Source organism: Coregonus clupeaformis, chromosome 14 (genome assembly GCF_020615455.1).
Source record: "Coregonus clupeaformis isolate EN_2021a chromosome 14, ASM2061545v1, whole genome shotgun sequence".
Taxonomy (NCBI): Eukaryota; Metazoa; Chordata; class Actinopteri; order Salmoniformes; family Salmonidae; genus Coregonus; species Coregonus clupeaformis.
Genome location: NC_059205.1, coordinates 15,309,366 through 15,327,621, shown reverse-complemented (window position 1 = coordinate 15,327,621; position 18,256 = coordinate 15,309,366). Strand labels below are relative to the sequence as shown.

The 18,256-nt window shown below is 48.4% G+C and overlaps 1 protein-coding gene and 1 pseudogene across 3 annotated transcripts; one reads left to right on the top strand and one right to left on the bottom strand.

Annotated features, from left to right (window-relative positions):
* Nucleotides 1-18,256, bottom strand: part of LOC121581167 — a 34,701-nt pseudogene that overhangs the window by 6,915 nt on the left and 9,530 nt on the right.
* Nucleotides 6,636-9,766, top strand: LOC121581172 (cyclin-dependent kinase 5 activator 1-like). Of its 3 annotated transcripts, none has more exons than XM_045224722.1 (2): nucleotides 6,636-6,669; nucleotides 8,770-9,766. In XM_045224722.1, exon 2 carries the CDS (start codon nucleotides 8,782-8,784, stop codon nucleotides 9,739-9,741), a length of 960 nt encoding a protein of 319 aa, XP_045080657.1. In that variant the 5' UTR covers nucleotides 6,636-6,669; nucleotides 8,770-8,781; the 3' UTR covers nucleotides 9,742-9,766. The 3 variants fall into 3 exon arrangements, with proteins under 3 accessions (XP_045080657.1, XP_045080656.1, XP_045080655.1); XM_045224721.1 differs by lacking the exon at nucleotides 6,636-6,669 and adding an exon at nucleotides 6,780-6,798; XM_045224720.1 differs by lacking the exon at nucleotides 6,636-6,669 and adding an exon at nucleotides 7,653-8,477.

Below are 18,256 nucleotides of genomic sequence, written 5' to 3'. Positions count from 1 at the left end.
GACAGCTTTGCACACTCTTGGCATTCTCTCAATCAGCTTCATGGGGTTGTCATGAGCCCTCTCACTCCACCGGGTTACCACCTTAATTTGTTTCCACTATCTTCCACTCTGCTCACCTCCCTCTCTCTACTCAGCCTAACTAGCTCCACCTGTCCCTGCTCTGCTCGGCTCTAATTACTCTGCCAGCTGCGCTGCATTACCCACTAACCTCTCCCAGTATTTTAGGCCCTGTCTTTCAGCTCTCCGGTGTCAGATCGTCTGCAAAGCTCACACCCGGAACCTGTTTGCTCGCGCTTCTGGCTCACCCTGGTTTTGTGACCCCGGACCTGCCTGTTTTTTGGATACTCTTCTGCCTCAGGAGATCCAGACCTGCTTCTGCCATTACGACTCCTGACTACTCTTCAATCCCGGACTTCTGGACCACCCACCACCGGCTTCATAGGACGCATCGCTGCCACTGGGGGGGGCACAGACCCAGCGCATTGGACGGGATCCCTGTTACCCCTGGAGCCTTCATTCACTCCCTACTTCCCTTTTCCCTTAAGTTTAATAAACTTTCTGGTGTGACGCAATTGTGGTCCTCTGGTCGTCTGTCTGAACCGTGACAGTACGATCTGACCATTATGGACTCAGCGCACACTTTCCCCGACATGGAAACCGATGAGCATGAGCAGCAGTTCCAGCAGCAGCAACAACAACTCGCCATGATCATTCAACTCCTCACCAACCTTACCCCAGCCAGTCTGCCCACCAGCCCAGCCCCCGAGTTACCTGCCCCGGTCATTGCAGCCGCTGCTCGGGAACCCAAGATTGGAAACCCCGAGCGGTTCAACGGCGATTCAACCCAGGTCCGGCCATTCCTGACTAGCTGCCGACTTCAGTTCTCCTTGCAGCCAAGGACCTTCGCCACGGAGGGGGCTAAAGTTGGGTATGCCATCACTCACCTGACGGGCCGAGCTCGACTCTGGGGAACAGCAGAGTTCGAACGTCAAACCCCCGCATGTGCAACCTTCGACCTGTTTGCTGAGGAGATGCTGAAGGTGTTTGACCTGGATTCACCCACCGCAGAGGCGTCTCGTGAACTGTTCAGTATTCGACAAGGCAGACGTACAGTCGCAGACCATTCCATCGACTTCCGAACCCTGGCTAGACGAAGTTCTTGGAACACACCATCGTTGGTGGACGCGTTCTTCCATAGTTTGGCTGACTATATCAAGGACGAGTTGGTCTCCCATGAACTGCCTTCCACTCTTGATGAAGCCATCGCACTGACTGTCAGGATCGACAGAAGGATACAGACCCGTCGTCGTGAGAGGGGGCGCCAAGGTCCACCTACTACCGGCATTCGGAGAGATCCGACTGGGCTCCTGTCATCTACTGCCACTCACCCAGGTCAGCTTGATCAGTCTGAGCCTATGGAGATCGGGCGAGCCTCCCTCACTCCTGCAGAGCGCCAGCGCCGCTTCACCTCAAACCTCTGCCTCTATTGTGGAGGTGATGGACATCGTGTGGTAACCTGCCCTTTAAAGGGCCGAAGCTCACCGGGCGTAGGGGGAGTCCGGTTGAGTTCAATGACCATCCAGTCCTCCGACCGCAAACCCCTGCTGCAAGTTCACCTCCGCCTCTCTGACTCAACTCACACCCTGGCTGCTCTGGTGGATTCTGGCGCCGAAGCCAACATAATGGACATCAAGCTGGCACGCCAACTGGGACTGGAGAACCTCCGTTTGACACCTCCTATTCCTGCCCGGGCACTGGACGGACACTTACTCGGATCGGTCACTCATGTCACGGCCCCGGTCTCGATGGGTCTGTCCGGAAACCATCAAGAAACTATCCAGTTTCACCTGCTCCCCTCTCCAGGCCAACCCCTCATCCTGGGTTACCCATGGCTCCGCCGGCACAACCCTCAGCTCGACTGGGTGACCGGGGGTGATCAGGGAGTGGGGAGAGGACTGCCACCGAACCTGCCTGCTTGCTGCCGCACTACCCCCTCGGCCAGTACCTACTAACTCCGCTCCTGACCTCTCCAATGTCCCAGAATGCTACCATGGTCTCAGAGAGGTGTTTAACAAAGCAAGAGCCACATCTCTGCCCCCTCACCGACCGTACGACTGTGCCATCGACCTCCTCCCTGGAACAGCTCCTCCAAGGGGTCGTCTTTATTCGTTGTCTGCTCCTGAAAGAAAGTCCATGGAGGACTACATCAATGGCTCTCTGTCCGCAGGATTAATCCGTTCATCTTCATCTCCTGCTGGTGCTGGCTTCTTCTTTGTGGGGAAGAAGGACGGATCTCTTCGCCCCTGCATCGACTACAGGGGACTCAACGACATCACAGTGAAGAACCGTTACCCTCTGCCTCTGCTCACCTCTGCTTTTGAGTTGCTCCAGGGAGCCACTGTTTTTACCAAGTTGGATCTCAGAAACGCTTACCACCTAGTGCGGATCCGGGAGGGAGATGAATGGAAAACCGCATTCAATACACCAACAGGCCACTACGAGTATCTGGTTATGCCTTTTGGCCTCACCAATGCTCCTGCTGTGTTCCAGGCTCTAGTGAATGATGTACTGCGGGACATGTTAAACAAGTTTGTCTTCGTTTACCTGGATGACATCTTAATTTACTCCAGAAACCTGTCTGAACACACCCGCCATGTCCAGCAAGTCCTTCATCGTCTTCTGGAGAATTCCCTCTACGCCAAGGCAGAGAAATGTGAGTTTCACGTCAAGACAGTGGCCTTCCTGGGGTACATAGTGGCAGAGGGAAGTATCCAAATGGATCCTGCCAAAGTATCAGCAGTCACTTCATGGCCAGTTCCGGAGAACAGAAAGAAGCTGCAACAGTTTCTGGGGTTTGCTAACTTCTATAGGAAGTTTATCCGGAACTACAGTACCGTTGCTGCCCCTCTCACTGCTCTAACCAGCACCAAGCAACCCTTCACCTGGACCCCAGCAGCCGACAAAGCCTTCAGTACCCTCAAGGTGAGGTTCACCTCCGCTCCCATCCTCCAGATGCCTGATGTGGACCGGCAATTCATTGTGGAGGTGGACGCCTCGGATGTGGGAGTTGGTGCTGTGATTTCTCAGTGGGCTGCGGAGGATAGGAAGCTCCATCCCTGTGCCTTTTTCTCACGTCGGTTGTCCCCCTCTGAGTGCAATTACGACATAGGGAACCGTGAGCTGCTGGCTGTGAAGCTTGCCTTGGAGGAGTGGCGTCACTGGCTGGAGGGGTCCACCATTCCATTTCTCGTTTGGACCGATCATAAGAACTTGGAGTACATCCGCACGGCCAAACGGTTGAACTCCAGGCAGTCCCGCTGGGCCCTGTTCTTCACCAGGTTTAATTTCACTCTGTCATACCGGCCTGGATCACGCAACACCAAGCCAGACGCCCTCTCCCGTCAATTCCAGAAGGATGACACCCCCTCCAAGGACCCTGTGTCGATTCTGCCAAGTCCCTGCATCGTTGCAGCTCTGACCTGGGCTGTTGAGGAACAGGTGCTGGAGGCTCTCCGTAACCAGCCAGGTCCCAGCACTTGCCCAGCTGACCGCCTTTTTGTCCCCCGAAGACCTGAGGTCCCAGGTCATTCAGTGGGGACATGACTCCCGCCTAGCTTGTCACCCTGGCTCCACCCGCACTTACAACCTGCTCGCCCAGAGGTTCTGGTGGCCCTCTCTGAGGAAGGATGTACGGGAATTCGTCCAAGCCTGCCCCATCTGCAACCAACACAAGTCGTCCTGCCAGCCCCCAGCCGGATTGCTGCAGCCCCTGCCTGTGCCCAGACGTCCCTGGTCTCACATCGCCCTTGACTTTGTCACGGGGCTGCCCCCTTCAAGTGGCATGACCGTCATTCTCACCATCGTTGACCGTTTCAGCAAGATGGCACACTTCATTCCCCTCCCCAAGCTCCCAACCGCCAAGGAGACCGCCCAGGTGGTCCTGGAACACGTCTTCCGGATCCACGGACTGCCAAGGGATGTTGTTTCTGACCGTGGTCCACAATTCTCCTCCTTTTTTTGGAAGGAGTTCTGTCACCTGCTGGGAGCCACAGTCAGTCTGACTTCCGGATTCCATCCCCAATCCAATGGGCAGTCAGAGCGGGCTAATCAGGAGCTCGAGAAGGCACTGCGATGCATGACTTCACGCAACCCCCACTCCTGGTCGCAGCAATTGACATGGGTGGAGTACGCACACAATTCTCTGACCTGCTCTGCCATCGGTATGTCCCCTTTCCAATGTGTTTATGGATACCAGCCTCCTCTATTTGCCAGCCAGGAGGAGGAGGTTACTTGCCCATCTGCACTTGCTTTTGCCCGTCGATGTCGCCGCACCTGGTCACAAGCCCGAGCCACACTCCTCAGGTCCGTTGCCAGCTACACTACCGGGGCCAACCGTCGGAGAATTCCTGCTCCCACCTACCATGTTGGTCAAAGGGTGTGGTTGTCATCGAAGAACCTGCCACTCAGGGTGGAGTCGCAGAAGCTGGCACCTCGGTTCATTGGCCCATTCCCTATCATAAGAGTGATTAGCCCAACTGCTGTCCGGCTCCAACTGCCTAATTCCCCTGAGGGTGCACCCCACTTTCCATGTGTCTAAGATTAAGCCCATCCATGAGAGTCCGCTGGTCCCTGCTGCGCCTGGTCCTCCTCCTCCACGGCTCGTCGATGGTGGTCTGGTTTACACCGTCCGCCGCCTGCTTCGGTCCAGACGGAGGGGTAGGGGTCTCCAGTACCTCATTGACTGGGAGGGCTATGGACCTGAGGAAAGGACCTGGGTGCCAGCTAGTCGGATTGTGGATAGGACTCTCATCACCGCTTTCCACCAACGGCATCCTGATCAACCTGCAATCCGTAGGGGCCGCCCCAGAGGGGTCCCTAACCGTCCGGCCCGCTCGGCTTCCTGTCCTGTGCCTGATCCTGTCTCGGGACCTGTCCCATCTCCCGACCACGGCCCTCCGGCTTCCTCCGAGGATGAGGACGTTCACTCGGACCGTTCGGAGGAGTTCTAGCCCTCCTCCGGCTCCCCTCCTCCCGCCCGGCGTGGTGTTGCTCTTGGGACTTCTGGGGCCGTCCCTTGGGGGGGTTCTGTCATGAGCCCTCTCACTCCACCGGGTTACCACCTTAATTTGTTTCCACTATCTTCCACTCTGCTCACCTCCCTCTCTCTACTCAGCCTAACTAGCTCCACCTGTCCCTGCTCTGCTCGGCTCTAATTACTCTGCCAGCTGCGCTGCATTACCCACTAACCTCTCCCAGTATTTTAGGCCCTGTCTTTCAGCTCTCCGGTGTCAGATCGTCTGCAAAGCTCACACCCGGAACCTGTTTGCTCGCGCTTCTGGCTCACCCCTGGTTTTGTGACCCCCGGACCTGCCTGTTTTTTGGATACTCTTCTGCCTCAGGAGATCCAGACCTGCTTCTGCCATTACGACTCCTGACTACTCTTCAATCCCGGACTTCTGGACCACCCACCACCGGCTTCATAGGACGCATCGCTGCCACTGGGGGGGGGCACAGACCCAGCGCATTGGACGGGATCCCTGTTACCCCTGGAGCCTTCATTCACTCCCTACTTCCCTTTTCCCTTAAGTTTAATAAACTTTCTGGTGTGACGCAATTGTGGTCCTCTGGTCGTCTGTCTGAACCGTGACAGGGGTAGTCATCTGGAATGCATTTCAATTAACAGCTGTGCCTTCTTAAAAGTTAATTTGTGGAATTTCTTCCCTTCTTAATGTGTTTGAGCCAATCAGTTGTGTTGTGACAAGGTAGGGGTGGTATACAGAAGATAGCCCTATTTGATAAAAGACCAAGTCCATATTATGGCAAGAACAGCTCAAATAATCAAAGAGAAATGACAGTCCATCATTACTTTAAGACATGAAGGTCAGTCAATACGGAAAACTTCAACAACTTTGAAAGTTTCTTCAAGTGCAGTCGCAAAAACCATAAAGTGCTATGATGAAACTGGCTCTCATGAGGACTGCCACAGGAATGGAAGACCCAGAGTTACCTAAGCTGCAGAGGATAAGTTAAATAGAGTTACCAGCCTCAGAAATTGCAGACCAAATAAATGCAGACACATCTCAACATCAACTGTTCAGAGGAGACTGTGTGAATCAGGCCTTCGTGGTCGATTTGCTGCAAAGAAAGCACTACTAAAGGACACCAATAATTAGAAGAGACTTGCTTGGGCAAAGAAACACGAGCAGTGGACATTAGACCGATGGAAATGTGTCCTTTGGTCTGGAGTCCAAATTGGAGATGTATGGTTCCAACTGCCGTGTCTTTATGAGACGTGGTGTGGGTGAACGGATGATCTCCGCATGTGTATTTCCCACCGTAAAGCATGTAGGAGGAGGTGTTATGGTGTGGGGGTGCTTTGCTGGTGACACTGTCTGTGATTTATTTAGAATTCAAGGCACACTTAACCAGCATGGCTACCGCAACATTCTGCAGCGATACACCATCCCATCTGGTTTGGGCTTAGTGGAACTATAATTTGTTTTTCAACAGGACAATGAACCAACACACCTCCAGCCTGTGGAAGGACTATTTTACCACGAATGAGAGTGCTGCATCAGATGACCTTGCCTCCACAATCCCCCGACCTCAACCCAATTGAGATGGTTTGGGATGAGTCGGACCACAGAGTGAAGGAAAAGCAGCCAACAGGTGCTCAGCATATGTGGGAACTCCTTCAAGACTGTTGGAAAAGCATTCTAGGTGAAGCCAGTAGTGTGCAAAGCTGTCATCAAGGCAACTGATTTTTTATTTTTTTTTATTTCACCTTTATTTAACCAGGTAAGCCAGTTGAGAACAAGTTCTCATTTACAACTGCCACCTGGCCAAGATAAAGCAAAGCAGTGCAATAAAAACAACAACACAGAGTTACATATGGGGTAAAACAAAACATAAAGTCAAAAATACTACAGAAAATATATACAGTGTGTGCAAATCTAGAAAGTTATGGAGGTAAGGCAATAAATAGGCCATAGTGCAAAATAATTACAATTAGTATTAACACTGGAATGATAGATGTACAAGAGATAATGTGCAAATAGAGATACTGGGGTGTAAATTAGCTAAATAAATAACAATATGGGGATGAGGTAGTTGGGTGGGCTAATTTCAGATGGGCTGTGTACAGGTGCAGTGATCAGTAAGGTGGTCTGACAACTGATGCTTGAAGTTAGATAAGTGTCTCCAGCTTCAGAGATTAGGATAAGCTAAGATAAGGAGGGGATTTGCCTAGAAGTGATATATAGATGGCCTGGAGCCAGTGGGTTTGGCAACGAATATGTAGTGTGGACCAGCCAACAAGAGCATACAGGTCGCAGTGGTGGGTAGTATATGGGGCTTTGGGCGGGTGAAGAGCATGCATTTCATTTTACTTGTGTTTAAGAGCAGTTGGAGGCTACGGAGGTTGTGTTGTATGGCATTGAAGCTCGTTTGGAGGTTTGTTAACACAGTGTCCAATGAAGGGCCAGATGTATACAAAATGGTGTCGTCTGCCTAGAGGTGGATCTGAGAATCACCAGCAGCAAGAGCGGTGTTTGAAGAATCTCAAATATAAAATAAATGTTTATGTGTTTAATACTTTTTTGGTTACTACATGATTCCATATGTGTTATTTCATAGTTTTGATGTCTTCACTATTATTCTACAATGTAGAAAAACCCTTGAATGAGTAGGTGTGTCCAAACCTTTAACTGGTACGGTATATCTTTTTTTATAACTTTGGAGTGTAGTTTTAGACGTTTTTATTTGAGCTACTGCTGGTTCTTATGTTGCGTTTTACACGAAAAGGCTATTTAGCCTACTTCTATAACGCATTTTAAGCTAGTCCTTCAGTCAGTCCTGACATAGAAGTAGGCCTGTATGCTCCCCACTTCAAATAGCGATTATAGGCGAGCACCTATTTGTCCCTAGGCTAAATGCTCATTATCGGAGTAGATTGCTAAAGTGAAATGACTAACGCACCCTTTAGGGGGAAGAAGAGTCTGGTGGTGAACGAGATAAGCGCGCACCTGACAGAGGTGCCAATTTAATTTGACAGACCATTGAGATCCATGCAAAACACTCGCAGATACATGTTATTCATCCATTGAGGCCAGAAATATAACGCTGTAGCGTAGCAGTCACTCAAAGATGATTTCGTTTTCAACGTATTGAGCTAGGCTATAGCAAATATGAGGCAAATTCTATCATGGCGAAAATCGGACTTTATTTATTTGTGTTATTTATTTATTTTGCCAACATCAAACTTAATCTTTCACAAAATTGCCTCTATGACATGCCTCTTTATTACGACGGGGACACACAATTTCAGAACGCTCGATTTCAGAACCTTGGACAATTCCGATGTTCACAACCATAACAGCCTTGAACTCAAAGCACCTGGACAACCCGTCTTTACCTTTCAATTAACGAAGAAAATATTGAATTATCTTTACAATTTTTCACATATCAACTTGAAATCAGTGAGTAATATTTTTGTTTTGCTTTGAAATGTTATATGGCTCATGTTTATGAACACATAACCCTAATGTCTATGCTTAATCCTCTTTGATTTAGATTATGTCCCACATGGAACCCTATTTCCTATATATTGCACTACTTTGACCAGACTCCTATAGGCCTTGGTAAAAAGCAGTGCACTATATAGGGAATAGGTTGCCATCTGGGAGACACCCAGAGCTGAGCTAGATAGGCCTACTGAACTGATGCCATGCATTTCATTTTGCTAATATTGAAGCATTTTGTTTTCCACAGGCACTATTGACCATGGGATCCGCAATGTCTATCTCACTCCGCGAGAAGGCAGTCCACTTCAAAGATGGGCCGGACACGGTGGGCCACTTCTTTGAAGTCCAGACCCGTAAGAGCGGCAAAGACAAGACCCTGAAGCGCTACTCGCCATGGAGGTGGATTGTGAAGAGGAAAGGCTCCAAGAAGGTGCAGGCCCACGAGAACACCAACCAAAACAACATCGCCCATCTGAGTAACGAGAACCTGGAGAAGTCTCAGTCCTCCTCCAACTTGTCCACCCTCACCCTGGAGAAGTCTCAATCCTGTGACAAGCTGTCCACCCAGTACCAGAGCACTCCAGCCATCGCCAACAGCTCCAACAACGCCGCCTCGTCGGTCGAGAAGGCCCCCTTGACCAACTCCAACACGGCCCCCGACACGCCCCAGACGGTGATCGTCCAGGACCTCGACACGCCCAAGAGGCTGGTGATGGTCCATGCTACAACCGGCGAGCTGCTGCGCTGCCTGGGTGAGTTCCTGTGCCGGCGCTGCTACCTGATCCAGGACATGTCTTCCATGGACCCGGAGCTGTGGCTGCGGGTGGTTGACCGTTATCTGCTGGACAACTGCTATCAGAACCAGAGCTGCATCAACCCGGCCATGGTGGTCTTCCTCTACATGCTGTGCCGCGAAGCGGTCTCCTCCGAGGTGGCCACCTTGCATGAGCTGCAAGCCGTGCTGCTTACCTGCCTCTACACGACCTGCTCCTACTTTGGCAACCAGATCTCCTACCCCCTGGGACCCTTCCTGGTGGAGACCTGCAGGCAGACCTTCTGGATCCGCTGCATGTCCATCACCAAGCTAATGAGTGGTAAGATGCTCCAGATGAACACAGACCCTAACTTCTTCTCCCAGATGTTTGCTGACCTGAAGAACGAGAGCCAGAAGGAGGAGAAGAAGAGCCGCCTGCTCAGCGGTGTGTACAGCACTCAGTGAGGGACCTAGGGTAAAGGGGCCAGGGGAGGGGAGGGGCCTACTATAGCCTGACATTTCAAAATGGGAGGGAGGAGGATTGGTTCAGGGAATGGGTAGAGGGTGAGCTTTGATGGGAAAATATTATTTATAGATTTTAAGGGTTAATATGAGGGTTAATTTGGCTTGAAAGAGAACACAAATCGGTAGGTATGAATGTGTAGAGGACTGAGGCTGTAGCTTACTATCTACTGTACCAGCTGACTGTCTGACGTGTGCACTGCCTACCACGGGAGGATTGGAGGCACACGAGTGACTGTGCTAGTGCTCACATCACACAGGCTGCAGCCTACCAGCCTACTGTTCTGACTGTGTGAGATGTGCACTTTCTACCACGGGAGGGAAGGAGGCACCCTTGTGTGAGTGGGCTAGTGCTCAGATCATGGTTGAACAGACAAGCTGCAACCCTGCCGCTTTAGACTGTGAAGTGAACACCCATGTTCCCCCACAGCAAGCACAGGACTGGACAGTTCTGGGGGACAGGGGTTCGTTTGAGGACCATTGGTTCTGATGAACTTGAACGAACAGTGTGACTGTTTTGGAATAAAATGCTATATATATTCTCTTAAACATCCAGTGTTGTGTCCTTATTATTTTACAATTGATATTTTCCATGTCATTTTGAGATCTTGGTGGAGATAATACTTTACCAGTGGTGGAAAAAGTACCCAATTCAGTAAAACTTGAGTAAAAGTAAAGAAAATGACTCAAGTAAAAGTGAAAGTCACCCAGTAAAATACTACTTCACTAAAAGTCTAAAAGTATCTGGTTTTATATGTACTTAAGTATCAAAAGTGAAAGCAAAGGCTATATATCAAATTCCTTATATTATGCTAATTGCCTTTATTTTTTATTTATTTATGGGAATCCAGGGACACAGTTCAACAATCTTTTACAAACCAGATCAGAGGCAGTAGGGATGCATTTTTCTTAATAAGTACATGAATTTGACCGTTTTGCTGTCCTGCCTGAGCATTAGAAATGTAACGAGCACATCTTTTATTTCAGAATGTAGTCAAGTAGAAGTAAAAGTTGTAGAAAATATAAAAACTCAAGTAAAGTACAGATACCTCAAAGTAGTACTTCAAAGTATTTTTACTTAGTTACTTTACACCACTGTACTTTACTAATGATTAGTAAATGTTTTATAAGGGTCTATATTAAACATCTAATAAATTATCCAATAATTCATTTGAAAGTTTATAAATAACTATGTATAGCTTACTAACATTTGCAAATGTAGAAACAGCAATTAGTAAAAGTGAGAACTGTTTATAATAGCCTTATAAATGATCTATTACTGGACATTATTATAAAGTGTGAATCAAACATTTGATGAGATTATTTTGAACAATAATTTCAATTGCCCATCCCTAACACCAGTGGACAGACAGACATTAATACACACATTCCTGTACCTGGTCGAAGTTGTCCAGAGCAGCATGAAGGTTGGCATGCATGCCAGTGGGAGGCTCGTTGGTGATCTTGATGGCATTCTCCAGGATGCCCTGAGTGAGGAGAGGAGAACAAACACACTTTTAAATTAGGAAAACACACCGTGTTATTATAAATGCATGTGTGTGTATGTGTGTGTGTGTGTACCTGAGGGATGATGTGCTCCTGTGGTGTGGGGGCAGGCTCAGCACTCATAAACACTCTGTAGTCCTGGTGACTGCCCTCACAGCAGCGTTCCAGAAGCTTCTCCAACGACCCCAGCCAGCGAGCCACCAGGTGGATATTCTGACAGAGATGAATGAATGAATGAATGAATGAATGAATGAATGAATGAATGAATGAATGGATGAATGGATGGATGGATGAATGGATGGATGGATGAACAAATGTAAGCGCGAACAAACTAATAAATTGATTAATGAAACAATGAATGGATGGAAGGATGGATGGATGCAATGATGAATGAATGTATTATGTTTTATGTACAGTATATAGCAGGATAGCCATACCTGTAAAATGACCCAGTGTCCCTCCTTAGCAGCCATCTCCATGGCGACCTCAGCCACAGCCTCCTGACCCTGACCCAAAGACACATTGTGGAGTTTCCCCAGGTCTATGGTGAACCCCAACTTCCTGCCTGTTACCATGGAAACAATATTTTCTCAGTGTGTGTGTGTGTGTCATATTCATGCAGATTTACAGTGATCTTTACATTACAAAATTAGTTGTCTTAGTGTTACCCAGTGACTCCACGTCTTTGAGAGGGTCTACTCTCTCTGAAGGACTTAGCAAACTCTGTCTTCCTCCCCTCTGTATACTTCACCCCCAACTTCTCCTCCACAAAGTTCCTACAGACAGAAAGAGAGTGCGCGAGAGCGAGGGGAGGGTATGTGGAGGGAGATTGATCGTCATTATAATTTGCCAGAGACATATAAAAGATGGGGATGGAGGGAGAGAAGAGGAGAGGGAGAGAAGAGGAGAGGGAGAGAAGAGGAGAGAAGAGGAGAGGGAGAGAAGATGAGAGAAGAGGAGAGGGAGAGAAGAGGGAGAGAAGAGGAGAGGGAGAAAGAGAGAGAAGAAGAGGAGAAGAGGAGAGGGGGAGAAAGAAAGAGGAGAGAGGGAGAGAAGAGGAGAGAAGGCGGCAGTAAGGAGTAAAAAGGACAGGAGGGGAGATAAGGTACATTATGTGCCTTCAACTATCCTGTGTGTGTTGGGAGGTGGTGGGTATTGTTAGAGTGCGGTCACCTGACAGCGTAAGTCATCCTATCAGGCCTCAGGGCTCTCATCATGATGAGTTTCTGTAGGGAACTTTTTGTTTTCCACTCTTGAGGAAACTTCTCTTTCTCCGGACACTCGGACTCTACCACCTTTTTCCAGCGTTTAGGGGAGCCCTCGATGTCCCGGTCCAAACCACGAAACTCATCAGTGAAACTCATTGTCTAGAGGAGAAGAGGGGAAATGCATGTTTGTGTGTTTGAGTATGAGTGTGAGAGTGAGAGTGTGTGTGTGTGTGTGTGTGTGTGTGTGTGTGTGTGTGTGTGTGTGTGTGTGGTACCTTTATGGCACTCCAGGCCTGGTTGGAGAGGAAATCTACAGGACAGATGTAGCTGTGGTCGATGTTGAAGCGGAGCAGGAAATCTAGTTCTCGTACGTCTATCTCCTTACTCATCAGCAACAACTGGAGAACAGGGAACACACTGTTAGAACTAGGAAAACACACAGACACACACACAGCCCCCTCTCCCCCACACACACACACACACCTGGAAGGCGAGTTGAGCAGTGAAGGTGAGTTTGTCTCTCTCAAACAGGCCTCTGCTGATGTAGTTGAAGGTGGAGTAGGTGATGTCGTCTATTAGAGTGTTAACTCTGCTCCTCACGTCCTCACACACCTCTGCCTGCTCCACCGCCTTGTGGAACACCACGTTAAACGCCTACAGGGAGGGAGTTAGAGGGAGACAGTGAAAGAGAAAGATAAGCCTAGATCAGCAAGAAAGCTATAATCTATTTGTTATCTGGTCTGTACTGGTCCATTCGGACATGTATCGAATTACCTGTATAAATAAAGGTTAAATGAAATACAAAGTGCTGTTGGTAACCTTGAGGCTGAACTGGTACATGGGGTTGATCTTGTTGAGGTCATTCATGATGAAGTAGAGCAGAGAGGATCTGACCGCTACGGGGCGGTAGTGTTCTCTAGCCTCGTTGATCTTCACCTCGTTCACCTTCGCCTCCAGAACCTACATCCCAAAACAGCATATTATCGATCAGCACAGTTTAGCTATTTATCTGTCTCATTTCTCTCTCTCTCTCTCTGTAATGCTGACCTGGCTGAGGCTGCGGACAAACTAGAAGCCATCAGGAAGAAACTATCTGTGAGTCTCTCTCTCTCTCTCTCTCTCTCTCTCTCTCTCTCTCTCTCTCTCTCTCTCTCTCTCTCTCTCTCTCTCTCTCTCTCTCTCTCTCTCTCTCTCTCTCTCTCTCTCTCTCTCTCTCTCTCTCTCTCTCTCTCTCTCTCTCTCTCTCTCTCTCTCTCTCTCTCACCTTCATCTCGATCTCCGCGGCCGTGTGTTTGGTGGTCTCTAGTTTCTCCACCAGGACGTTGTCTCCTAGGAAGTTGCTCTCAGCAGCAGAGAGACGCCCCAGCAGTTCATCCTCCAACAGCTTCAGCTCGATCTTAAACAGGTTCTGCTGCTTGGTCAGGTCACTCTGCAACCATTATACAACCACAACACAACCCCAACCATTATTAACAAACTTTAATAATATAAATCATTTAGCAGACACTTTTATCCAAAGCAACTTACCATCATTTCATGCCTACATTTTACATGTGGGTGGCCCCAGGATTCAAACCCACAACCCTGGTGTTATAAGCACCCTGCTCTACCAACTGAGCCATACAGTATCACAACTATGCAGAAACCAACCACAACCAAACTTCAAGTGTCATGTTGTGAACACGTTGTAACCATATGAGGTCAAGAAGGAAGAGGCTGAGAGAGCCAGAAAGGACAGGGGACATAGCCATCTATCCCACCTTGAGGTGCTCGAGATCGGGCCTCTCCAGATTGACCACCTGGGCCAGCAGCTGGTCCTCCAGGCCGTCTCTTGTAACAGTGAAGTTGATGAGGGTGGTCTGGGCCTGGATCTCAGGCTTATAGTGGGGGTTAGCCAGCTTAGTGTGGAGGATCAGTCTGAACGCTGGGTGGAAGAAACACTCTTTATCCCCCACCTTTATACAACTGGTGGAGAGAGAGGGAGAGGGTGAGAGGAGGAGTGTGTATTACCAGCCCTTTTTGATGATGTGGTGTGTGTGTGTGTGTGTGTGTGTGTGTGTGTGTGTGTGTGTGTGTGTGTGTGTGTGTGTGTGTGTGTGTGTGTGTGTGTGTGTGAGTGTGAGTATATGTTACCTGCCCTTCTTGATGGTGTGTCGTCCCAGTAGAGGGTCTATGACAGGGTCGATGGTCTCCTCCAGATTCTCTATGAGAACAGTGTCTCCTGTCACCACTGCCTGCTCTATCACATCCACATACCTGGGAAAATGGGCCTTAGGTAGAACACATCAAACATACCTACATACAGTGGGGGAAAAAAGTATTTAGTCAGCCACCAATTGTGCAAGTTCTCCCACTTAAAAAGATGAGAGAGGCCTGTAATTTTCATCATAGGTACACGTCAACTATGACAGACAAATTGAGCATTTTTTTTCCAGAAAATCACATTGTAGGATTTTTAATGAATTTATTTGCAAATTATGTTGGAAAATAAGTATTTAGTCACCTACAAACAAGCAAGATTTCTGGCTCTCACAGACCTGTAACTTCTTCTTTAAGAGGCTCCTCTGTCCTCCAATAGTTACCTGTATTAATGGCACCTGTTTGAACTTGTTATCAGTATAAAAGACACCTGTCCACAACCTCAAACAGTCACACTCCAAACTCCACTATGGCCAAGACCAAAGAGCTGTCAAAGGAAACCAGAAACAAAATTGTAGACCTGCACCAGGCTGGGAAGACTGAATCTGCAATAGGTAAGCAGCTTGGTTTGAAGAAATCAACTGTGGGAGCAATTATTAGGAAATGGAAGACATACAAGACCACTGATAATCTCCCTCGATCTGGGGCTCCACGCAAGATCTCACCCCGTGGGGTCAAAATGATCACAAGAACGGTGAGCAAAAATCCCAGAACCACACGGGGGGACCTAGTGAATGACCTGCAGAGAGCTGGGACCAAAGTAACAAAGCCTACCATCAGTAACACACTACGCCGCCAGGGACTCAAATCCTGCAGTGCCAGACGTGTCCCCCTACTTAAGCCAGTACATGTCCAGGCCCGTCTGAAGTTTGCTAGAGTGCATTTGGATGATCCAGAAGAGGATTGGGAGAATGTCATATGGTCAGATGAAACCAAAATATAACTTTTTGGTAAAAACTCAACTCGTCGTGTTTGGAGGACAAAGAATGCTGAGTTGCATCCAAAGAACACCATACCTACTGTGAAGCATGGGGGTGGAAACATCATGCTTTGGGGCTGTTTTTCTGCAAAGGGACCAGGACGACTGATCCGTGTAAAGGAAAGAATGAATGGGGCCATGTATCGTGAGATTTTGAGTGAAAACCTCCTTCCATCAGCAAGGGCATTGAAGATGAAACGTGGCTGGGTCTTTCAGCATGACAATGATCCCAAACACACCGCCCGGGCAACGAAGGAGTGGCTTCGTAAGAAGCATTTCAAGGTCCTGGAGTGGCCTAGCCAGTCTCCAGATCTCAACCCCATAGAAAATCTTTGGAGGGAGTTGAAAGTCCGTGTTGCCCAGCGACAGCCCCAAAACATCACTGCTCTAGAGGAGATCTGCATGGAGGAATGGGCCAAAATACCAGCAACAGTGTGTGAAAACCTTGTGAAGACTTACAGAAAACGTTTGACCTGTGTCATTGCCAACAAAGGGTATATAACAAAGTATTGAGAAACTTTTGTTATTGACCAAATACTTATTTTCCACCATAATTTGCAAATAAATTCATAAAAAATCCTACAATGTGATTTTCTGGAAAAAAAAATCTCATTTTGTCTCTCATAGTTGCCGTGTACCTATGATGAAAATTACAGGCCTCTCTCATCTTTTTAAGTGAGAGAACGTGCACAATTGGTGGCTGACTAAATACTTTTTTCCCCCACTGTACCTACTGAGAGAGCAAGCTTAACAGATACGTCTGTTTGGGTGAGCCATTCAGGAGAGGGGAGAGTAGGATGGAGGGATGACAGAGGAGAGGAGTGCGATCTCACCCTTTCTCTCCCAGGCTGACAACCTTGAGGCTGTTGCCATAGCGAATCTTGATCCACTTGATGCCCTGCAGTTGGGGGTCAATGAGCAGTGGCCAGCGTTCACCTGGGAGCACACAAAGAAGGAACAAACATTGATGAGCTAATGTGGCAATTGCTATACGTTTACAGATGTAGGATCTTAATTTGAGCCAGTTTGCTACAGCAGGATAATAATCCTGTTGCAACAGGAAATGTGAATTATTATGAGGTTTATAATTAATGGACATTTATGTAAGGGAAAATCCAGTCTGAAATTTCAAAGTGGAAATTACCAACTACAGAAGCCCTTTTAAACCTCAAATTGCAGGAAAGTTCACCTGCATCAGGGTGATCAAGTTAAGATCTTACATCTGTAGCATGGACATAAAGGTGTAGATAGTGTAAAACGTTCTCTACGCTCACAGTTGGTGAGGATGGTGGCGTTCTGAGTGGACATCTTGTCTCCCGGCAACCCCTCGTTGTTCCACTGAGCCACGGTAGCATCATCAGTCAGCATACACACTGGATCTAACCCCTCTGTCATTGGGATGGGGACCTGAGAGAGGGAGGAGACGAGAGGAGGAGAGGTCTGCTAGCATACACACTGGATTTAACCCCTCTGTCATTGGGATGGGAATCTGAGAGGGAAGGGAATAGGAGAGGGGGAGCATAAGAGAGAGAGAAGAGATGAGAGGAGAGAAGGACCTTCTGGCCACGTAGGAAGGGCATCCAGAGGTTCTCCAGGAGTTCTCTGCGGTACTTCTTAGAGAAGGATCCAGCGTAGGAGATGAAGGCTGCAGTCAGCAGAATGTCTCCACACTGAGTCTCCTCCTGCTCATGGTACCCAGCTACAGAGTGGGCCCAACGCACATTCTCCGACTGAAACACACACAAACATTATCCACCAATGGAAAAACGTGCTGTTAATGTTTGGAAACCTTCTGAAGTAGCATGACAACAAACAAACGGAGCTCCTATTGGTCAGCCAGCTCCTCACCTCAAGTCCTTTGACGAGGCGATTGGCCAGTTCGATGGTCTTGTTGGTGTGGTTGACCTCGTCCTGACAGCGAAGCTTCTCAGAGGTAGCCTTCTCAAACGCAGCCGTCAGGGTGTCCCGACTACTGTCCAACTCCTACAACACACACACAGTTAAGGGAAAATATGAGAGAGAGAGAGAGAGAGAGAGAGAGAGAGAGAGAGAGAGAGAGAGAGAGAGAGAGAGAGAGAGAGAGAGAGAGAGAGAGAGAGAGAGAGAGACTCACAGCTAGTTTCTTCCTAATGGCTTCTAGTTTGTCTGCAGCCTCAGCCAGGTCAGCATTAGCCTGAGACAGACACAGCTTCTTCACCTCCACCTCACAGAACACCTGGAGAGGAAACACACATATTAACACACACACATGCACAAGCACGCTCACAAATTCACATACTATAACATCAGTTTAAGTTACAAACATCCAAAAGGGTAATACAGTATCTTAAAATGTGTGGTAGCCAACCTCAGGGTATTAGGTGAGAGAGATACTTACATACATCTATGTATAGCAGTAGGAGAGGAAAGGAAAAGGACACTGTGAGAAAAATAACACAAGCTAACGAACACTACTCTTCCCTAGCTTTGAGCAGATGCTGCTTTTCAAATGGACAAGAGGTAAGACTGTATTTGGTTATTATACATGCAGTTACGTGTTCAGTTTGTGTGTGTGCATCTGTATACA

Bases quoted from the DNA above. Each gene is read 5' to 3' on its own strand.
- LOC121581172 (XM_045224720.1), top strand. From the start codon at position 8,187: ATGAGGCAAATTCTATCATGGCGAAAATCGGACTTTATTTATTTGTGT. The intron at 8,478-8,769 runs GTGAGTAATATT...TGTTTTCCACAG, and splicing joins CACATATCAACTTGAAATCA to GCACTATTGACCATGGGATC.